The sequence below is a fragment of the Zingiber officinale genome, chromosome 7A (assembly GCF_018446385.1).
Source record: "Zingiber officinale cultivar Zhangliang chromosome 7A, Zo_v1.1, whole genome shotgun sequence".
In the NCBI taxonomy this organism is placed as follows: domain Eukaryota; kingdom Viridiplantae; phylum Streptophyta; class Magnoliopsida; order Zingiberales; family Zingiberaceae; genus Zingiber; species Zingiber officinale.
This window is the reverse complement of record NC_055998.1, coordinates 84,053,172-84,077,571: the sequence shown is the minus strand read 5'-3', so window position 1 is coordinate 84,077,571 and position 24,400 is coordinate 84,053,172. Positions and strand designations below refer to the sequence as shown.

The 24,400-nt window shown below is 37.5% G+C and overlaps 2 protein-coding genes across 2 annotated transcripts in view; both read right to left on the bottom strand.

Annotated features, from left to right (window-relative positions):
- Positions 1 to 6,001: 6,001 nt before the first annotated feature.
- LOC121999482 lies at positions 6,002 to 8,576 on the bottom strand. The gene is made up of 4 exons (XM_042554160.1): positions 8,053 to 8,576; positions 7,370 to 7,518; positions 6,771 to 7,207; positions 6,002 to 6,403 (listed from the first exon to the last, which is right to left on the bottom strand). The coding sequence occupies exons 1-4, from the start codon at positions 8,574 to 8,576 to the stop codon at positions 6,002 to 6,004; spliced, it is 1,512 nt and encodes a 503-aa protein (XP_042410094.1).
- A 6,096-nt stretch (positions 8,577 to 14,672) lies between these two features.
- LOC121999481 (serine/threonine protein phosphatase 2A 57 kDa regulatory subunit B' beta isoform-like) overlaps positions 14,673 to 24,400 on the bottom strand; it is a 35,002-nt gene continuing 25,274 nt past the window's right edge. The window contains exons 4-8 of the mRNA XM_042554159.1: positions 23,904 to 24,007; positions 23,635 to 23,830; positions 23,317 to 23,439; positions 23,265 to 23,267; positions 14,673 to 14,721 (exon numbers count right to left, since the gene is read on the bottom strand). Coding sequence (XP_042410093.1) covers positions 14,673 to 14,721; positions 23,265 to 23,267; positions 23,317 to 23,439; positions 23,635 to 23,830; positions 23,904 to 24,007 — 475 coding nt within the window. The remainder of the gene's footprint in view (positions 14,722 to 23,264; positions 23,268 to 23,316; positions 23,440 to 23,634; positions 23,831 to 23,903; positions 24,008 to 24,400) is intronic.

Genomic DNA, 24,400 nt, shown 5'->3' with positions numbered 1-24,400 from the left:
TTTTCGATGATAGTAGGTTAGGGAAGCTCTGTCTATGCATGTCAAGGAAGATATGACTTCGACCTGATGCATTTGGAACTAACTGAAGCTACCCCTTACGGATCCTAACTAGTTAGACCAAAGTTTTGTATTAAGTTCAGTAGATTGGACTATTTGGAAAATCTCGAAGGCATGATTACTCTAATGATGTTCAAGTGACTCACCATAGCCCAGAAGTTTATCCAAAGACTACTTCTCTGTTGAACCCAAAGCTAAACTTGAATTTAACACAAGGTTTAACCAAACCCTAAATTTGAACTTGACTCATCTCACAAAAATTATATGATTCCTTAATTGAAAATATAGATGGGGTGATATGACTAAGGACATAAAGTTCAAATTAAAATTAAATTTAAATTAAAATTCCATTAAAATTAAATTAAATTAAATCAAATCAAATTTAATTCCAAATTTAATTCCAAATCTTTTTTCAAAAAAAATTATTTTAACTTAAAAATAATTCTTAAAAAAAATATTATTTTAAATTATAATAACTTAAAAAATTATTCTTAAAAAAATTATTTTAACCTAAAAATTATTTTAACTTAAAATTATTTTAACTTAAAAATTATTTTAACTTAAAAAATATTTTAACTTATAAATTATTTAAATTTAAAAATTATTTTAACTTAAAAATTATTTTAACTTAAAAATTATTCTTAAAAAAATTATTTTAACTTAAAAATTATTCTTAAAAAAATTTATTTTAACTTAAAAATTATCTTAAACACCATTTTAACTTAAAAATTATTTTAAAAACATTATTTTAACTTAAAAATTATTTTAACTTAAAAAATTATTCTTAAAAAAAATTATTTTAACTTTTAAATTATTTTAACAAATTATTTTAACTTATAAATTATTTTAAATTATTTTAACTTGAAAATTATTTTAAAAATTATTTTAACTTAAAAAATTATTCTTAAAAAAATTATTTTAACCTAAAAATTATTTTAAATTATTTTAACTTAAAAATTTTTCTTAAAAAAAATTAACTTAAGAATTAACTTAAAAATTATTTTAAGTTAAAAATTATCTTTAAAAATTATTTAACTTAAAAATTATCTTTAAAAATTATTTAACTTAAAAATTATTTTAAATTATTTTAACTTAAAAATTATATTAAAAAATTATTTTAACTTAAAAATTATTTTAACTTGATAGTTATTTTAACTTAAAAATTATCTTAAAAATTATTCTTAAAAAATAATTTTTACTTAAAAATTATTTTAACTTAAATATTATCTTAAAAATTATTTTAACTTAAAAATTACTTTAACTTAAAAATTATCTTAAAAAATATTTAACTCAAAAAATTATTAACTTAAAAATTAAAAACTAAAAATTTAAAATTAAACTTAAAAATTATATTAAAAATTAAACTTAAAAATTATATTAAAAATTAACTTAAAAATTAAAATTAACTTAAATTTTCTTAAGAAAAACCTAAGAACTTAAACATTCAAACTAATCTTAACTCCTACTTGTTGTAGGAATCCAAGTGGATTTTAGATAGTGGTTGCTTCAAATACATGACTAGGGATCACACCAAATTCACTCAACTAACCTACAAAAGCCTAGGAACAGTTGTCTTTGTAAACAACGATAAACTCAATGTAATTGGGATAGGTAATATTGAACTCAAAACTAACTTTATTATTAAAAAAGTATTACTTGTCGAAAATTTCAAGTACAACCTTTTTAGCATTAGTCAATTGTGTGATTCTGGATATAAGGATAGGTTCCTATCCTCAGAATGCTTAATTAAGCACTTAGATAACCCTACTATAAATCTAAAAAGGTTTAGAAAAGACAATATCTATGCAATTAACCTAACATCTTCTTCACTTAAGTGTTATTTAACACAATAAGAAGAAACTTGGTTATGACATAGAAGAATGTCACACATCGACTTTAGAAATATAAGTAAGTTAAATGGATTAGTTAGAGGCTTACCAAAATTATCCAACTTAGACTCAACAATCTGTAATGCTTGTCAACAAGGAAACAAACAAAATCTATTCACAAACCAACTAATCAACTTCAAACGAATTCAATACTAGAACTATTACACTTAGACTTATTTGATTCCCATGGGATTAAATCAATAAATGGAAGCCTATATTGCCTAGTAATAATAGATGACTACTCTAGATTCACCTGGGTAAGCTTCTTAAAAAGTAAAGATGAAATATTTGAAATCTTCACTAATTTTTGCAAACAAGTTGAAAATGAAAAAGACCTAAAAATTAAAAAAAAATCAGAAGTGACAATGGAGGAGAATTTAAAAATCACAACTTTAACCAATTTTGTCTTGAAAATGATTACCATCATGAATTTTCATATCCTAAAACGCCTCAACAAAATGGAATAATAGAAAGAAAAAACAAAACTCTATTTGAAACTTTTAGGACAATGCTGAATGAATATAACTTACCAAAATATTTTTGGGCAGAAGCTGTTAGTACAACTTGTTATGTACAAAACCGAACTACAATAAATAAAACTCATAATAAAACCTTATTTGAATTATATTATAATAAATAACCTAATATTAAATACTTTAAAGTATTTGGATGCCAAGTCTATGTACTAAATACAAGAGAACACTTAGGAAAATTTGTCTCAAAAATAGAAAATGGAATATTTGTAGGATATTCACTAAATAATAGAGGTTATAGAATATATAATAAAGTCACACTGAAAATCGAAGAAACCTCAAATGTGAAATTTGAAAAGACCAACCAAAACTTAGAACAAACCAAAATTCAACTAATTAATTTTATTCAAGGTAACACTAGTCATGTAAAATACTGAAAAAGGGTGAATAACCATAAAAAAATTTCTGGAATTTTTAGAAATTTTTTGAGAATTTTTCAGAGCTCGTATGATGAGTTTACAGAGATAAATATTGGGCCCTGGGAATGCCTGTTTAGGCTACCCCATTTAAGCGAGAAAATGTTTGATTTTTCCTCTTTATTTTCCTTTCCCTTTTTCTTTTCTCCCCCGCCGAATCCCGTGTCGTGCCCTAACTTCCTCGTGCCAAGCGGTTTCCCATTCTCCCTCGCGATTTAAGCCGTGGCCGAGGCATTTTTACATCTCCTTCTTCCTCCTTCTCCCGACGCCGGCCAAGCTTCTACGCCCCCTCTCTCCCTCTCTTCCTCTCTTCTGGTCGAGTAGTGTCGACTTTCCCTTCTCCTCTTATCGCGTCACCCTCGGGTCACCACAGCCGACAACGGCGTCACCAACCGAACTGTAAGGTCTCTAATCTACTTTAATTCACAACGCCTCTTCCTCTTTAGTATATATCTTTTTATTTAAATTTTAATTTATTTATTTAATTTCTAATAATTGGAAGGAAAAAAAAGAACATGAATATCCCGAGAAAGCCGACTAAGACATAAACAACTAGTAGTTCTTATAGGAAATTTACGGGACTAAATCTTTTATTACATCATTTCAATTAAAAGCGGAAACATAAATTAAGGGGCGCCCATGGGTTGTGTTGCCGTCATTCTGAGCTTACTTGATTGTCAAAGCCTCTTGCCTCATCGGTTCCGCCTCATGTATTAAACAATATAATGAGTCTAAAGACCCAGTACGTTCAAACCATAATAGCCAATAATCATATCCACTAAATTAGGTTAGACAAAGAAAGAGATGTAGGCCGAAAGCTTGCATGCCATAAACATAAGGAAAAATATTCTAATAACAAAATTAACTTACATGCTTTCATGACATAAATGTAACAATTCTAATAGAGTTCAGTTCAATGAAAGTGACCACGTAACATAACTGTTTGATCAAACATTTATCCTAGCGCTAGGTTGGTAGGGATCCGAACCTCGGAACGAAAACCCCTACCCATACATGATTCTTGGTGAGCTCCCCAAGCGTAGGTCCCCGGTTCATAACTCAACCTATACATAATTTGGTAAGTTCCCCGGGCGTATGTCCCCGGTTCATAACTCAACCCATACATAATTTGGTAAACTCCTCGGGCGTAGATCCCCAATTCATAACTTAACCCATACATGACATAGATTGGCCACAGTCAAATCACGTACCTCATAAGAGGAATAACATATTCTTAACCTCATACATATATATATGTATACATCCATAGCATTCATGGTCATTAAAACATAACTGTCCATAACCAAATAATCGATGCGCTAAAGTTTATAGATATTTTGATTTGTACAAGCCATCAATGAGTTTAAGTTAAATTTTTCCGTAGAACAATTTCTGAATTTACAAAAAATACTTGGCATCTAATACCAAATTCATACCGTGCAAAGCACATGATCTTAATACTAAATATAGGAAAAATAGGAAAAAGAAGACTAATTACTAAGAAGAAATTAAAACCAATATTAATAGTATATCTTTTGAGTTAAAATTGACTTGTACGTCAATGAAGGCAAAAGATACAAAAATCACATCTGTTTCCTTTTTTTTTTTAAATATATATATAATTGGGTTCTAAATTCTTGAGTCCCTAAAAAAAACATAACTATAAATTTGGTAAAGGCATTGCATGCATCAAACTATTAACGTAATGACTTTATCAAATCAATATAATCGGTGTGTACAACATCAAAACAAACAAACAGAAAAAAAAACCGATTTAGGAAGAAAATGGAAATAAAAAACAACATACAATTTGTGACGCTTTAAAAAAAACCAGACTTCAGGAAATCCACCCGACGATAGAGAAAATCGACACATCGAATGATTTTCGCATATAATCATGTTACTCACACAGCATACGATTTGATTAAGGAATTAAGAAAAATAAATGAAGAGGTATTGAACGTGCTCTGACTAAGGCATAAACAACATGGAGGGAAAATAATACATACACATACTATATCATGGATTTGGTATAATTCGTAATCTGTGTAGATCATAAAAAAAACGATCAACCGCAGAGAAAAAACAAAGTATAACTTTTCTTTTTAAACTAGAATCGAAACACCCTAACCTATATCTTCTTCCCGCAATCAATCAATCTAGCTAGAACTCTCCTTTGAACAACCTATTTTAATAGATTAATTATTGAACTAAGATGGTAGGAACGTACTCTTTTTTTTTTTCCTTTTGCGACTAAACTCCATGACACCCGGCGCTTTTCTCTCCCAACGACGGCTATCTCACCCTCTTCCTCTCTCAGGATTCCTTCTTTTATAATTGTTACCTATGACTTGGTCCAACCACTAAACCATTTATTTCCAAATCAAATAATTCATTACCATACTTATTAAATATATTTATGGCTCAAAATTTTGGTCCACGAATTAAATCTTCTTTTTATTTATCTCATGAATCAAATAATCCATTACCATATTTATTAAATCTATTTATGGTTCAAAATGTTTATTCATAAATTAAATATTTAATCATCATATGTATACCAATTCTAAATCGTGCACTTCCTTAGCCATGTCATGTATATAATTAAATTGATTGCACATGCATATATTAATTAAATCCTATTCATGAAATTAATTTTTCATGATATGGTGAATTCAATTTAATTAATTTTTTTTATTTACTACCCTACCTTAACGGAATTATTAATCCCTTCCTTATCTATGTCATTAATTATTTTAACTTATAAATTGTGAATGAATTTCAGGTGCTACAATTCTTCCCCCCTTAAATAAAATTTCGTCCTCGAAATTATGACTTACCGAACAAGTCTGGGTAGCGACTCTTCATGTCTTCTTCTATCTCCCAAGTAGCTTCCTTCTCAGTGTGATTGAGCCACTTGACTTTGACCATTTTTATCGCCTTGTTCCATAGCTTCCTCTCTTGTCGGTCTAAAATTTGCATAGGTTTTTCCTCATATGACAGATTAGGTGCGAGCCATAAAGGTTCAAAGTGCAACACATGCGATGGATTTGACAAGTACTTGCGAAGCATAGATACGTGGAAAACATTGTGTACTCCCGCAAGGTTAGGTGGTAAGGCAACTCTGTTCACGAGTCGGATAGTTCTTCTCATGCTCCTTCAATTGTCTAGAGGCATATGCAATTACCCGGTCGCGTTCCATAAGAACATCACCTAATCCGAGTTTAGATGCGTCAGTGTATAACACAAAATCATCCTTTCCAGATGGCACTGCTAGAACTGGTGCTGTAATAAGAGCTTGCTTTAAAGTATCGAAGCTATTCTGGCAACCTGAGCTCCAATTGTACTTTGCATTCTTCTTTGTCAATGCGGTAAGCGGCACTGCTATAGAAGAAAACCCTTTGGTAAACTTCCTATAGTAGCCGACCAAACCTAAGAAGCTACGTATTTCTGATGCATTCCTAGGCACTGCCCATTCTTTCACGGCCTTTACCTTTGATGGATCTACCTTTATGCCATTAGTCGAGTTGATATGACTCAAGAATGCCACCTTCTCTAGCCAGAATTCACACTTACTAAATTTAGCATAAAGTTTTCGGCCATGTAGAATCTCTAATACCGTTCTCAGGTGTTGTCCATGATCTTCTCGACTTTTTGAATATATCAGGATGTCATCTATAAAGACGATGAAAAATTGATCTAGGTATGGCTGGAATATACGATTCATAAGATCCATGAAGATTGTTGGGGCATTAGTTACCCCGAATGACATCACTAAAAACTCATAATGGCCATATCGAGTTATGAAGGTTGTCTTGTGCACATCGGTTTCCTTCACCCTTAATTGATGATACCCTAGCTGACCAAAGATCTACCTTTGAGAACACTATAGCTCCTTGTAATTGATCAAATAGGTCCTCGATTCTTGGCAGTGGGTATTTATTCTTAACTGTCACCCGGTTTAATTCATTGTAGTCGATACAAAGCCTCATGCTATCATCTTTTTTCTTGACAAACAACACTGGTGCGCCCCACGGGGAGTAACTAGGGCGAATGAAACCCTTATCTAGTAATTCTTGGATTTGTTCTTTTAATTCCTTCATCTCTGTTGGTGCTAGTCGGTATGGTGCCTTAGAGATTGGCATTGCACCTGATATAAGCTCAATAGAGAACTCCACTTCTCGCTCAGGTGGGATACCAACAATATCGTCGAGAAAAACATTAGGAAATTCTCTAACAACTTCCACCTCCTCCAATGATGGACTACCTACCACCGGGGTCGCCATAATACTCACTAAGAATGCATGGCAGCCTGTGCGTAGAAGTTTCCTAGCCTGCATACAAGATATCATTCGTGGAAACTACTGACATCGACCTGGCTCAAAAGCAAACTGCTCCATCCCTATTGGTCGGATTAATCCCGACCTCCGTTAGAAGTCAATTATTACTCTATTCGCCATCAGCTAGTCCATACCCAGAATAATGTCGAACTCTAGCATTGGCAGCACAATGAGATCAGCTTGCACGGTATGACCTTGCAACTCAAGACCATGATCTCTGACTATACAAGTAGCTAGCAACTCCTCCCCAGATGGAACTGTCACAGAGTAACTCATGTCGAGCCTGTCCGGTTTGATGTCTAAATAGCTCACAAAAATGTCTGATATAAAAGAATGAGTAGCCCCTGAATCTAACAAGGCTTTGGTAGCTACTCCTGCTATATGGATTCTTCCTTTAACAATTAAAGGTATCACTCTACAATTCCTAATTCTGAACATTAGGATCTTAAACTCGTAGTTTTAATTACTCTAGAATAATTAATTTCTAAGCCTAGGAAAATTATATATATATATTTTTATTTTTGTGCTTAAATTTGCTATTTCAAAACTAAGGCATGCAAACCTAGCACCTTATTCCAATAATAGAACACTGAATTAAAGCATACCTGTAATAAAAGTAGTGTCTGGATCTGCCTCCCCAGCTTACATCACAAATACTCTTCCCGAAATGGGCTGTTTATTCTGAGGACAATCCCTTATCATATGTCCAGTAGCCCCACACTTATAGCACTTTCCTGACCCCACCAAGCAAGGTCCTGGATGTTTGCGCTGGCACTTTGGGCATACTGGATAATCGTTAGGCTTTGGGGCAACTCACATCTGAGATTGTTGGCCCTTGACTTTCGATGGTTCAATAAATTTTCTCTTGTTCTGTTGTTGAGGTTGTTGGTGAGGCACCAGATATTGCCTTTTGCCCTGCCTATCAACTTCAATATCCCTCTGATCCTGCTTCGCCCTCAAGGCCCTAGTCACAGCCTCTGCAAACTCCTTAGGGTCAGCCACCCTTACATCATGACGTAGGATAGGCCGCAAACTATCAATGAAGTGCCTCAGTTTCTCTTTGGGATTATTAGCTATCAAGGGCACAAAGTGGCACCCCCGATCAAACTCTCGGACAAACTCGGCAATGGAACGGTCGCCCTGCCTTAACGTCATGAATTCCCGGGTCAACTTTGAACGTATATCCTCGGTGAAGTATTTAGAGTAGAACACCTCCTTGAAGCCCTCCCAAGAAAGTGTATTTGGATCGACGGATAGGGATGCTCCTTCCCACCATAACAAAGCATCATCCTTCAGAAGATAAGTAGCACACCTTACCATATCAGCATCTTCCAATGTCATGAATCAGAAGATGACCTCGATGGACTTGATCCAGTTCTCTGCCACCATAGGATCAATAGTCCCTGAGAAGTCCTTCGGACCCATCTTACGGAATCTCTCATAAACCGCTTCCAGCTTTGCCTTACGACCTAACTCAACATCATTCCCAGTAAATAGTGCAAAGAATTGATTCATCCATGTAAGCATTTGCTCGTGACTGGATAGAGATTGTGGAGGTTGCGGCGGAGGAGACGAAGGTGGTGCCTCCCCACATCTCTCCTCCTCCCGGATCTCTGGGGTCCTATTGGCATAACATCTAGGAGGCATATCTGTATACAATCCAATACAACATGTAACCAACATACATTTGAATCCATCCTACTTCGGCAATACCATATCAATTTCCTAATTTAGTATTCAAAAGAAGAGCATTTAACTACCAACATTTGAAATACAAATTATGAACTTACAGACTTGAGGCTTTGATTTTCTCAAGCTTCCCAGAATCAACAGCAGGCACAACCCTTTCAGGACCTTTGCTCTGATACCAACTATAAGGTCTCTAATCTACTTTAATTCACAACGCCTCTTCCTCTTTAGTATATATCTTTTTATTTAAATTTTAATTTATTTATTTAGTTTCTAATAATTAGAAGGAAAAAAAAGAACATGAATATCCCGAGAAAGCCGACTAAGACATAAACAACTAGTAGTTCTTATAGGAAATTTACGGGACTAAATCTTTTATTACATCATTTCAATTAAAAGCGGAAACATAAACTAAGGGGGGTCCATGGGTTGTGTTGCCGTCATTCTGAGCTTGCTTGATTGTCAAAGCCTCTTGCCTCATTGGTTTCACCTCCTGTATTAAACAATATAATGAGTCTAAAGACCCAGTGCATTCAAACCATAATAGCCAATAATCATATCCACTAAATTAGGTTAGACAAAGAAAGAGATGTAGGTCGAAAGATTGCATGCCGTAAACATAAGGAAAAATATTCTAATAACAAAATTAACTTACATGCTTTCATGACATAAATGTACCAGTTCTAATAAAGTTCAGTTCAATGAAAGTGACCACATAACATAACTGTTTGATCAAACATTTATCCTAGCGCTAGGTTGGTAGGGATCTGAACCTCGGAACGAAAACCCCTACCCATACATGATTCATGGTGAGCTCCCCAAGCGTAGGTCCCCGGTTCATAACTCAACCTATACATAATTTGGTAAGCTCCCCGGGCGTATGTCCCCGGTTCATAACTCAACCCATACATAATTTTGTAAGCTCCTCGGGCGTAGATCCCCGATTCATAACTTAACCCATACATGATATAGATTGTCCACAGTCAAATCACGTACCTCATAAGAGGAAAAACATATTCTTAACCTCATACATATATGTATACATCCATAGAATTCATGGTCATTAAAACATAACTGTCCATAACCAAATAATCGATGCGCTAGAGTTTATAAATATTTTGATTTGTGCAAGCCATCAATGAGTTTAAGTTAAATTTTTCCGTAGAACAATTTCTGAATTTACAAAAAATACTTGGCATCTAATACCAAATTCATACCGTGCAAAGCACATGATCTTAATACTAAATATAGGCAAAAGAAGACTAATTACTAAGAAGAAATTAAAACCAATATTAATAGTATATCTTTTGAGTTAAAATTGACTTGTACGTCAATGAAGGCAAAAGATACAAAAATCACATATGTTTCCCTTTTTTTAAAATATATATATAATTGGGTTCTAAATTCTTGAGTCCCTAAAAAAAACATAACTAGAAATTTGGTAAAGGCATTGCATGCATCAAACTATTAACGTAATGACTTTATCAAATCAATATAATCGGTGTGTACAACATCAAAACAAACAAACAGAAAAAAAACCCGACTAAGGAAAGGAAGAAAATGGAAATAAAAAACAACATACAATTTGTGATGCTTTAACAAAAAACCGGATTTCAGGAAATCCACCCGACGACAGAGAAAATCGACACATCGAATGATTTTCGCACATAATCATGTTACTCACACAACATACGATTTGATTAAGGAATTAAGAAAAATAAATAAAGAGGTATAGAACGTGCTCTGACTAAGGCATAAACAACATGGAGGGAAAATAATACATACACATACTATATCATGGATTCGGTATAATTCGTAATCTGTGTAGATCATAAAAAAAATGATCTACCGCAGAGAAAAAGCAAAGCATAACTTTTCTTTTTAAACTAGAATTGGAACACCCTAACCTATATCTCCTTCCCGCAATCAATCAATCTAGAACTCTCCTTTGAACAACCTATTTTAATAGATTAATTATTTGACTAAGGTGGTAGGAACGTACTCTTTTTTTTCCTTTTGTGACTAAACTCGACGACACCCGGTAGCTTTTCTCTCCCAACGACGGCTATCTCACCCTCTTCCTCTCTCAGGATTCCTTCTTTTATAATTGTTACCTATGACTTGGTCCAATCACTAAACCATTTATTTCCAAATCAAATAATTCATTACCATACTTATTAAATATATTTATGACTCAAAATGTTCGTCCACAAATTAAATCTACTTTTTATTTATCTCATGAATCAAATAATCTATTACCATATTTATTAAATCTAATTATGGTTCAAAATGTTTATTCATAAATTAAATATTTAATCATCATATGTATACCAATTCTAAATCATGCACTTCCTTAGCCATGTCATGTATATAATTAAATTGATTGCACATGCATATATTAATTAAATCCTATTCATGAAATTAATTTGTCATGATATGGGTGAATTCAATTTAATTATTATTTTTATTTACTACCCTACCTTAACTGAATTATTAATCCCTTCCTTATCTATGTCATTAATTATTTTAACTTATAAATTGTGAATGAATTTGCTGAACCCTAGATCAGGGGAGATCAGGAACACCAATCGCCTCTTGCGCGTCGAGAACCCTCTCGCGCCGCCCGATCACCACCATTGTCGCTCAAGCCTTGCTAACCTCCGTTTCTATTTCTCTCTACCCAAGAGAGAAATAGCCCTCACTTGCTTTGCCTGGATCGTCGCCAGCATCTGAGGTATAGTCGTGCCCTAGATTTCCACCGTCGGGTCTTCTTTTTCCACACTACCACCGATCGAGCCAGCGCCGGTTGTTGATCACCAGAGAGGATCGAGCCACCTCCAAGCCCTAGTCTCACTCTCTGTTAAATCTCCAACAGAGAGGAAGAACTTGGCATCGTTGCAAGTAAAGCATATATGGGTATTTGGGATTTGATCACTTTAGTTCTGCCCTAATTTGGGAGGTTAGTATCAGATCTCTAATTGTGTTAATTGGGGAGTTCTGGACTTAGGTTATTATTGGCTGTGGATTCGAGCATCAACATTCGAGGGTGACTCACAACTCCGACCATAATTTCCAATAGCTACCCTTCTCCGGCGACAGCATCCTTGGCTGTGAGTTTGAGGTAAGATGCTTAATTAAGTTGATTTTAGGTTTTTGGTAGTTGACCGTTGAGATATTTAATTAGGGTTTAAATGTTAGGTCTAATCTAAGCTGCAGTTAGATCTGAATTATTATTTAACCGAGAATAAATGAATGGATTAGGGTCCTTGGTTTAATATGAATTTGATTTAGCTACTGGATACATATCGGAAGAAGCTAAAAATTATATGTTTGATATTACAGGACTTTGATTTGAGACGGTGTTTCAACGAGGGATCTATTTCGGATACGATCCTTTTATTGGAAGCGGGTACTTTGACTTATCTTTTTTTAGATATGTCATTTGATATGCATAGTATTTTTTAACAAGTAGTAATAATTATGTTTCTTATCTGCATCGGTTTGTCACTACCGGATACCTGTTACATGCTTGTTTTGCTTGTTATGTATTCCATGTTAGTATCCACCTGATTTTATATGCTTATAGAGGTAGTGACATAACCATGTCTTATTATGTTCAGGACCTAGGTTTTTATACCATATCTAATCTGTGTACCTAGACCATTGATTTGATCCATATATCTCTTGGTACCCATTATGTAGAGATGGATAGGATCAGGATCTTCATGCTTAGTGTCATGCATCATCTGCATGATTGCATGCTGAGTGATTGGTAACTCTATTGTTATTGAGTTCATCGCCAGTTACATGGATCTACACACACAACCACTCATGGGTTAGTGGTTTTTATTCAGGCAGAGTGTGTTGCATCAGGTGCTCTGTCAGTGCTCTATTGGTCCACTCATGGGTAGCATGATGCAGCGTGGTAGCACGTCAGGGATCCCTCCTCTGGACTGGCTCAGGGAGATGAGAGTATTGAGCTCCCACTTATGATTTGGGGTAGCAGGATAGGTGTACTCCGACATCATTCCGTCCACTCGGTCACTCATCAAGAGCAGTGATGGCAGAGTACACGGTTATCACACCCCTACCCACTCGGTCTCACCATCGTGTGTGAGATGGCTGACTAGTAGTAGGGGTAACTAGGACATGTCACTAGCATCATACGCATTGATGCATTTATTTCTTGTATTTGCTGTATTTATTTGTTGCATATTGGGTGGATGCATATGTTTGACATGCATACAGGATTTCGATACCTCTCGATTTATTATCCATACACTAGGTCCTGGTTAGTACAGTTGTTCTCCTATTTATTTCAGTTGCATTTATCCTTCTTATATCAGGAGACTATACGTATGATTAATACTATTTGTTATATTTCTTATTATGCATGTCAGTAGTTACCTGCTGAGGAGTTGACTCACCCCGTTGATATACTATTTTCAGGTTAAGGCTGTACGGAGGATTTCCAGTCGCTAGTACCCCTCCAGATTTCGAGGATTTTCATATGGACCTTTTCATTGTTCCTTTCTTACTATATAGTTGTCTATGTATTGGACTTATGCTGGTTTTGCTTTATGGATATTGTATTATCTTTATTGTCGATGAGTTTTATTGGATATGTTTTACTATATGCCTGCTTGGACGGCAGAAGAGGTGAGTTGATTTTATTGCGTCATGATTTGAGTTTTATGGGTGTAGTTGAGTAGGATATAAGTTTTGTGCTTTATGGGTGTAGTTGAGTAGGATATTTGAAAGGATTTTTCTTATCATTGCATTAGTTTAGTTTTACTATTAAACTGCGTGGGTATTTGATTATTATTTATATATATGTTCCGGCCATGTTGGCTGATGTATCTAGATTATTGTAGGAAGTTTCATATTGTCACCTGTACAGGAGAGCTGCTGCCGAAATTTCTTCTGGCAGAGACTACCTGGGGCGTGATAATATTTTTGGTATCAGAGCTAAGTTTTGGATGCTTTGTTTTCATATTTTTGTTTTGCGTGTTAATCTGATACCAATTTATTTGGTATCAGAGCCAAGTTTGCAAGTCAAACTGGGCATTTTCAGATTTGTACAGATTTTCGTTATGTTCGTGTTTTAGAATTCTGTTTTGGATTTGTACGGATTTCCGTCGGTTTTCTCGTACGGGATTCCGAGGTTATGAGGGGGACTAGAGAGTGAAGGAACATCTCCAGACAGCAAATAGGTAGAAAGGTTATTTTATAATTTTTATACTTGTAGTAATATCTGAGTTATAACTTAACAGATATGAGGAGATCTACACGAGTAGCTACGAGACATGATGTTAGACGACCACGTAAGAGGACTTTGGAATCTCTGGACTTGCCAGAGATGCCTATTGGGGTTGAGCCTGTCGGTTAGGGACAGACACAGGATACTGCGGCGCATCAGGCTCTCAGACCCCGATTGCTCCTTTAGAGGTACCTACCTCGGCTGTACCCGCTGTACCCACCCCTACCATATTTACTGTACCACCAGGGGTACCAATGGCATACCCGACACCTGTTCCGGTCGAGCCTACGGTGTACCAAGCACCACCCCTAGTGACTTCAGTGTACCCAGCATCCGCACCAGCGGTACCGGTTGCTCCATTTCCGGTACCACCACCTACCATGCCTCCAGCCACGACCACTCATATCGACCTTGTAGTACCACCAGTGGTATATGCCCTAGCTTATGCAGTAGTATCGGGAGTACCTCCCCCGGTCTATCCAGTGGTACTACTTGTAGCACCAACTCCAGGGATTCTGCCAGTTCCCGCATCGATCCCTACCCACCTCACTAATATTGTCGCGACACGAGCAAAGGATTCCAACATTGGTAGAGTCGATGAAGAGTGGATTCACACTCTTCTGAGGAGAGACTGATCCGAGTGTGGCTCAGTCCTAGATAGAGACCATGGAGCAGACCTTCTTCTACATGACTTGCTCCGAGTGGGAGAAAGCAGAGCTGACTGCTTTCCATTTATAGGATGAGGCCGACACCTGGTGGGTTACACAACGTTCCATCATAGGCGAGCAGAACATCACCTGGGCCAGATTCAGAGAGGCTTTTGAGAGCCGCTACTTCCCACGGGCATATCAGATGACTCGCCGGTAGGATTTTCTGAGTCTGCGACAGAACAATCGCCCGGTGACAGAGTGCAATGCCGAGTTTAATCGGTTGTCCAGATTTTGTTCAGAACTAGTTGCTGAGGGCAGTTCCCGTATGCAGCAGTTTATTCAGGGACTGGATGGACATCTACAAGTAAAGTTTGCTGGGTTTGGGAACTCATCTTACATAGAGACACTGGACAAAGCCTTGATGATAGAGTCAGGTCACCAGAGAGTGTATCCGGACAAGAAAAGGAAGCAGATTGATTGGGCATCAGGACAGATCTAGTCGACACAGGCTACACAACAACAGAGTGGTCGCAGTCAGCCAGGTCAGGGTACTTCTGGGACATCGGGTCTACCTCAAAAGTCAGGACAATATTCCTCAAGACGTTTCCGGTCTTCTCAGCAGAATTGGAAACAATCTGTCAGCGACATTCACTATTTCCGATGTGGGTCCAGAGAGCACACCACATTAGCCTGCACCTTGGGATAGTCAGTTTTCTATTATTGCAAACTGCCTGGGCACATGAGCTGAGATTGTTCGTTGAAGGCTCAGCATATTGCTTCCAGAGTTTTTGGTCACAGAGTTCAGCTCAGTCAGATAGGGACTCAGCGAGGAGGGCACAGAGCCCAATCTTCACATCGTCAGCAGAGGACAACTCCCCCTGCAGATGCTACTTATGACATATATGGACAGGAGCACCCTAGTGCCCTCATGGTACCATAGAGTTTTGTCGAGGGATCTCCATATCAGCTGCAGCCTCAGCCCCTAGTCTAGTATCTACAGCCCCAGCCACTGGTTTAGTACCAGACGCAACCCCAGCCACCAGTACAGTATCAGTCGCAACCCTTACATCCACCTCTAGTACAATCTCCAGCACCGCTTCAGTGGCAGGCTCCTGCCCAGATGCAGCAGCCGTTGACAGCGTTACCACCTCTACCTCCGCTAGAGACTGGACATATTCATGCGGTCACCAGAGAGGATGCGCAGCGGGCCGACAGATCCATTTTCTGCGGTACGATTTTCATTTATGTCTTATCTGCTGATATGCTGATAGATATAGGTAGCTCACATTCTTTTATATCCCGTACATTTATTTGAGAGATTGGTAGATTACCCACTATTAGACCGCAGTGACTGACCGTCTCTCTACCATCCGGTGATACTTTGGATGTCACCCAGGAGGTCAGAGATTGTCCGTTAGACTTTGACAACATGATACTTATGGTACATTTTAGTACTGGAAATGGTCAACTTTGGTATTATTCTTGGCATGGATTATTTGTCAGCATATCATGCCACTGTTGATTTCCAGACGAGGGTGGTACCATTTTGGCCTCCAAACCAACCCTCGTGGGATTTCACTGGCATCAGAGATGACGACATATCGACTTTTTCGGCGATTCAGGCTCAGAAGCTGCTGTCACATGGTTGTCAGGGTTTTTTATTATCTTTGATTAATACTGAAGACGATAGTAGTTCTCAACTCTCTGGCGTTCCAGGAGTCCGAGAGTATCTGGATGTATTTCCAGAGGAGCTACCAAGTTTGCCTCCCAGAAGGCAAGTGGAGTTTGCTATTGAGTTGATTCCGAGAACCGCACCGACATCGAAAGCTCCTTATCATGTGGCACCAAAAGAGTTGAACGAACTGAAGGTTCAACTCCAGGAGCTTTTAGACATGGGATTTATACGCCCTACTGCTTCTCCATGGGGTTCTCCGGTATTATTTGTCAAGAAAAAGGATGGTACTTTGAGGTTGTGCATAGATTATAGACAGTTGAATGTAGTGACCGTCAGAAATAAGTACCCCTTACTACGAATTGAGGATTTATTTGATCAGCTTAGAGGTACCTTAGTGTATTCTAAGATTGATCTATGGTCCATATATCATCAGCTGAGAGTCAAAGAATCTGATATTCAAAAGACAGCATTCCGTACCAGATACGACCATTATGAGTTTTTGGTAATGTCATTTAGGCTTACCAATGCTCTAGCGGTATTTATGGATTTGATGAACTGCATCTTCCTGGAGTATCTTGATCAGTTTGTTATCGTCTTCATCGATGACATATTGGTCTACTCGCGTTCTGAGGAGGAACATGCACAGCATCTTCGTAAAGTCTTGGAGACTCTTCGACGACATCAGCTATATGCGAAGTTCAGCAAGTGTGCCTTCTGGCTATCATTAGTCGATTTTCTGGGACACGTCGTCTCTAGCACAGGTATTTTAGTAGACCCTCAGAAGATCGAACCTATCACCAGCTCGGAGCAGCTGAAATCAATATAGGAGATCCGCAGTTTTCTGGGACTAGCTGGATATTACAGACGGTTCGACGAGGGTTTCTCCTGGATTGCTATGCTGCTGACACACCTGACCAGGAAAGGTGTGAAGTTCACTTGGACAGAAGATTGTGAGACCATCTTTCAGGAGCTGAAGCGGAGATTAGTGTCGGCTCCGGTTTTGATTTTACCCTCCGGAGAGGACGGATTCGTGCTCTACACCGACGCATCTCTTCATGGTTTGGGTGTTGTTCTGATGCAGCATGGTAGGATAGTCTCCTATGCTTCTCCTCAGTTGAAGGAGCATGAGAAGAACTACCCAGTACATGATCTGGAGCTAGCCGCCATCATCTTTGCTTTGAAGATTTGGCGGCATCATCTGTACGACATTACCTTTGAGATTCTCATGGATCATAGGAGTCTCAAATATATTTTTACCCAGAAGGAACTTAATCTCCGACAGAGGAGATGGATGAAGTTTCTGAAGGATTATGACTGTACCATTAGCTATCACCCAGGGAAAGCTAATATGGTTGCCGATGCACTCAGCAGGAAGTCCAGAGGGACTTTGGCTTGCCACCGAGCTTTAGTCACAGACATGATTCGGGGCTTCTTCGAGTTGGGCCTTCAGGAGCAGGGACAGACAGAGCAGAGTATTCTGGTTATCATGGTTGCTCAGTCGTCGATTAGGACTAGGATCCGAGAGGCCTAGGCTGGTGATCAGCATTTTCCATTCATTGGCAGCCAAATAGCTTCCGGGCAGCATACCGAGTTCACCCGAGATGAGGAGGGTATTATATATTTCCGAGGCAAATTATGTGTACCTCAGTCTCACTCGATCTTACAGGAGTTATTTCAAGAGGCTCATCGCTCTTGATTTGCAATCCATCCAGGCGGGACCCGCATGTATCGAGATTTGAGGCGTTCCTACTGGTGGAACGATATGAAGAAAGACATCGCGGAATTTGTAGCTAGATGTCTTGTCTGTCAGCAGGTAAAGGCGGAGCACCAGAGACCTGCCAGATTACTTCAGCAGATTCCTATTCCTGAGTGGAAATGGGAACACATTACCATGGATTTTGTGGTGGGTTTGCCTAGGACACGACGAGGTCATGATGCAATTTGGGTAATCGTTGATCAATTAACCAAATCCGCACACTTCTTAGCGATCCGAAAGACTGATTCCCTGGATCGATTGGCAGATCTATATTGCCGGGAGATCATTAGATTACATGGAGTTCCTTTGAGTATTATTTTGGATAGAGACCCACGGTTCACGTCCCAGTTCTGGCAGAGTCTGCAGCAGGCCTTGGGCACTCAGCTCAGTTTCAGTACAGCTTTCCATCCGCAAATAGATGGACTGTCAGAGTGGACCATTCAGACTCTAGAGGACTTGCTGAGATCTTGTGTATTGGATTTCAGAGGCAGTTGGGATGACCATTTTCCATTGGTAGAGTTCGCCTACAACAACAGCTTTCATTCAGCTATCCAGATGACACCGTTTGAGGCGTTGTATGGTAGGCCTTGTTGGACACCCACCCTCTGGGATGAGGTTGGGGAGGTCCAGTTGCTAAGGCCTCAAAGAGCTCAGCAGGAGGCAGAGTTGGTCTTTACTATCAAACGGACGATGTCAGAAGAGCTATGCTGATCGGAGACGAAGACCCCTGGAGTTCTCTACTGGTGACCATGTATTTCTGCGAGTTTCACCCATGAAAGGGGTGAAGAGATTTGGCCTCAGAGGTAAGCTAGCTCCGCGGTATATTGGCCCTTTCCAGATCCTGGAGAGGATTGGAGCAGTAGCTTATTATCTGGCACTACTACCGTCCCTGGCAAGAGTACACAACGTATTCCATGAATCTATACTGAGGAGATACATACCCAACTCGACACATGTGCTGACAGATATCTTAGTTCCCATTCAGCCTGACGTCACTTATGAGGAGGTTCCGGTACGGATTCTGGACCAGAAAGAGCGTCGACTGTAGAATAAGACTATCCGACTAGTTAAAGTCGGATGACAGCATTATTCAGACGAGGAGGCTATCTGGGAGCTCGAGGATACGATCCGAGCTCGATACCCCCATCTTTTCACTTGAGGTATGTGGGTTGATTTTCGTTCAGCAATTATACTATCTATTTGTTGTTAGTACTTGCTGATGGTAGATAACAAAAATTTGGGGACCAAATTGTTATTAGTGGGGGAGAATGTAAAATATCAAAAAGGGCGAATAACTATAAATAAATTTTCTGGAATTATTAGAAATTTTTTGGAAATTTTTCGGAGCTCGTATGACGAGTTTACGGGGATAAATATTGAGCCCCAGGAAAGCCTGTTTAGGCTACCCCATTTAAGCGAGGAAATGTTTGATTTTTCCTCTTTATTTTCCTTTTCCTTTTTCTTTTCTCCCCCACCAAACCCCGTACCGTGCCCTAACCTCCTTGCGCCGAGCGGTTTCCCTTTCTCCCTCGCGATTTAAGCCGTGGCGGAGGGATTTTAACATCTCCTTCTTCCTCCTTCTCCCGACGTCGGCCAAGCTTCTGCGCCCCCCCTCTCTCCCTCTCTTCCTCTCTTCCTCTCTTCCGGTCGAGTAGTGCTGACTTTCCCTTCTCCTCTTATCGCATCACCCTCGGGTCGCCACAGCCGACAACGGCGTCGCCAGCCGAGCCCTAAATTGGGGGAGATCAGGAACACCGATCGCCTCTTGCGTCGCCGAGAACCCTCTCATGTCACCCGACACTACAACAAAAACCCTCATAGACATCGATTTTCCACCAGTGTCTATTACATTTTTGACCGATCTCTATGAAGGCGATGTAAAAGGTCTGCCATTTTATACATCGGGTTAAAACCGGTGTAGTATCACTTAACGACACCGATGTTCGAATCGGTTATTAACCGGTGTAGTATCACTTAACGACACTGTTTCATCAACGGTGTAAAATCGATGTAATATTATATGTTAATAACACTAGTTTTGGCAGCGGTATACGATCGATGTAATATTAGTTAATGACATCGGTTTTGCAGCGATGGAAAATTGATGTAATATAAGTATTTTTTAACAGCACAAATTTGATTTCCGAAACAGTGAAAAACCGACAGTAACAAAAAAAATACACAAATATTCATAAATTACACAAATATTCTTCATTCAATAGTATCCATAAAATACACAAATATTCACAAATTACATAAATATTCTTCTTACAACAGTATCCATAAAATACACAAACATTCTTTTTACATCAAAAGCTAATAGATATTGTACACATCACGGTAGAACATTCTTTTAACAATACATCAAGGTAGAACATCGTGAGTCAAAAATCAAGCTGAGGCTACATTAAATTATGAGAATCAGAATCTGTTCAACTTGCTATACTGCTCCATTCTTCTTGCGCCTTTCATTTCCCTAATCTCATCACTTTTCACCTTCAAATGCCTAGTTTTCTGAGTTAAAACATCCACTGTTCTAATCTGTCAAACAAAAGTATCATTTGGTCTACTTAACTATAGCAAAGAACAAAAACAGAAGAATTATACATGTTGCAGAAGTCTTAGAATATCACCATCAGAAAGAAATTGGCATGGGACAATATACGCAATTTACATTCCATACAAATGCATGCATCATCCAAAGTTTTCAAAAATCAAATACCTTTCCTACTCAAATGTAATCTAGCATGCATTCAGCCCACTCGAACCGCACTTCATCAATTTCAACTCTGGAGTACTTGAGATTTGTAAACTGTAAAAACACATAAATAATATATTAGTAAACCAAGACCAAAAATCATAGTTGAAAATGCAATAAGAGCACCAAGTAACAAGATGACTAATTGGAATGCTTAAAAAGATAAACATTCATCAATTATCTCAACCACATCATATAGTGATAGATCTATCATTCCTGGGAACTTAATATAATCCAAACCAGAAATTATTGCAACGAAGTTAATCATAACCTAGTTTCCTATTGCATTTTTAATTTTTTTATAAGATAGTGGGCATGCTAAAAGATTAACCTGGTTTCCTATTGCACTTGTATTACAATGAGAGCGGAAATGGTAAAGATGCAATTTTTGATTTATTTATTTTTTTCCAAATATATACTCTAGCTTTAACGAGGCCAGTCTAGTTTTTCTGATCTCTATCCTTCTAACACTTCAAATCAAGCATTTTGAAAGCTTTTCAGTCTGGTTTTGCAATGAGAACTACCAACAAACTAAATTTGGAATGCAAAATATCTAAACCAAAGAAAGTCCCTTTCTAATTGATACTTAAAAGGAGAGCAGTGTGATATACAAATTGAAATAATTTCTGAATGTCTAAAGCAATCTTTTAGAGCATGATTTGATAAATTTAGCTTTGCTCTCCTTCAACTTAAAATGATCAGAAATGTCTTCGATCATTCACTATTTTATCTTATCTCTCTTGCTGGAAAAGGGTATTCACCTTATTGTTGTGTAAGCTATCATCAAACTAGTGATGATTGATCACGAGGCTAAAAGCCTATTTTCATCTATACTTCCAACCCAGGTTGAGATATTTTCTTAGCATATAGGTAGGAAGACATTTACCTCTCCCTGCAAAAATATGTATCTGATGTGCTCAAGGAACTGAGATATTGGAAGTTAAGCCAATTGATATCCTTAAGATTCAAATGTCAAATTAATGTACAGATAGAAGGAGCCATTGATTGATAGAAAGGTTCAAAAGACTTGCTGAAAATTGAACTACCTCGCACTATACTCTTCAAGAGCAGGGACATCAATTATTTAAGGCTTCAAGTCATGATGATTTGAAGGCAAAGAATTGTGTGTATCTAAAGAGTGCTCTAATAAAAAAAATCTTGTTTGGAAATCAATGTAATGTTCAAATTATGGGCAGGTTCTCCTATGAATAGCAGGTTTACATCTCACCCTTGCATCCTTTTGGGAGGCAATCTAATTTGATAAACGAGTAAAAAGAGATACTGTAGTCAGATTGAATGCAAAGGCAAAGAACACTATTAATACATACTGCATGTAAGCTTCTCTAGGTTAAGCAGAAAGTGATCGAGTTCAGATGTGCTCCTAAAGGACCAACAAAGCTATATAATGTCAAGAGAGTTACCATAAACAACCTCCATCTCTTTTCTACAAGAGGAAAAATCATATAGAGATCAATTGTCGCTTAGTTAGAGTGAAAGCTATATATAATGGGTACTTTCCTAAGCGACAACTTGGTAACATGAAAAAAAAAACAAGATGATGCATAGAGCAATCATACACAACTCTAAGATGATGTGGACAAGTGACAATCAAATAATGATCTGTATTATAAATAGTCTAGTGTTTATGAACACTCTAAACATATTGAAGATCATAGCCACCACCCGTGCCACAATTATGTCCAAAAAGATCAGCTAGGTACACATGCACTTTGACACAAATTAATAATTTGATTCCTTACTATTGTCCAACCTGATTAGTGTTTATTACTTGGCATGTGTCCACAATTTAATTTTTTACTATTTTCCTTAATTTGATATCATCTGAACCTAATAATAATTATTTTCAACAAGAAAGAAGGCTTACCACCCATGTCTAGAATCAGATATTGACCCACAAGAAAGAAGGCTTACCGCCCAACTATGCAATCTAATAATATCCACTATCTTGCTTGTTCATATTCATATAGTTCTCATGCGTGTTCAATATTCTCCCAGATATGATGAGTACAATAATTCAAACTACATGTCATAATCATGCGATCGAAAAAATCAAGATCTTTGTTTGCACAACATGGAATTACTGTATAATAAGACACCTGAAAGAACAGAAAATGATTAAGCAACATATGTTGGCATCAGTCACATCATATGGTAATGCTCAAATACTCAGCATTAAATCCATAAAACCACCACATTTTAAAGAAGTAAACTTATGTTTACAGAGTGCTATTACAACTTGCTAAGTTGTTAGTAACGGGGCCACCAATAGCATACCTTTTCTAAATTGTCCATCATTATTCCTTTAACCTCAGTTATATGAGCTTTCAGCTTTGAAAGTTTGCTCATTTCCTCTGGATGATTTATGCAATACTCCATATGCTCCTTCAGCCTTGGACTGTAAAAAGCAGTCACATGTTAAAGTATGACCAAACAACGACAACTAAACTAACAAACTATAAAATCCCACTATTTCTAGTTGCAAATGTTTTTAACTAAAAATTCCAATCAACCCTGTGAAGATCATCTCATGTTATACCAAGGGCAAAGAAATTGATAAACTGGAAGCTTAAGTGTAACAATGTGTACATACCCAAATTCCCTATCAAGACTGTAAGCAGTGCTAAATATGTCCCCAAACATATCAGCATCTTCCTCATCAATGAGTGGATGGGAGTTGTTACCACTGATACTTTGTCCATAGCGATGCATGAAATCATCCTTGACACGTTCTAGAAACACAAATGGAACACTTCTTCCAGCTGCTTCATCAGCTACCACAAGGAACACTACACAAAAGAAAAGCAGGTATATGAAAAAAAAATCCAACACGGTACAGAAGTAAAATTTCATTTACTGTACCAAATTCTTTGTCAACCAGGAAGTTGAATGTGCGGCAATCAGATGAGAAGGTGAATTTCTTATTATTTTGAGGCAAATTCTGTAGGCATTGGACAATAATAGTGCTGAAATTCCCCGAAAAGGGAGTGTATTCAGCAAGCACAACACTTCCTTTAGCCACAAAACTATAAATTAACGGTGGATGGCTCATGTTTCTTGAAAAATTATCCAATTAATCGGCAATAAAAATCTATCTTCGCACTTGTAGATGAAAAACAAAAGACAAGATCTCAACTTTCACAAGCAATAAAACTAACAATTAGGGAGCAGCAATTGTGAATTCTCAAGAACTCACGACATACAGATCTGTGTTGGGTTTTTCGGGCCGCGAAAATCGCGTTTTCGCGTCGCGGAAACCCCGAAAGCCCCAAAGCCAACGGATCCGTGCAAAGAAAAATTTATAAAACTACGAATACGAGTTTCACACTCCAGATCTACAGTAGATAAGAGTTATACCT

What these genes read in the sequence shown, in the direction of transcription:
- LOC121999482 (XM_042554160.1), bottom strand. Translation starts at nt 8,576, where the DNA reads ATGACATTGGAAGATGCTGATATGGTAAGGTGTGCTACTTATCTTCTG. An exon ending in AAGGGCCAACAATCTCAGAT is followed by an intron (nt 7,519 to 8,052) that starts GTGAGTTGCCCC and finishes CAAACCGGACAG; the next exon opens with GCTCGACATGAGTTACTCTG. An exon ending in AGAGTTCGACATTATTCTGG is followed by an intron (nt 7,208 to 7,369) that starts GTATGGACTAGC and finishes TTCTACGCACAG; the next exon opens with GCTGCCATGCATTCTTAGTG.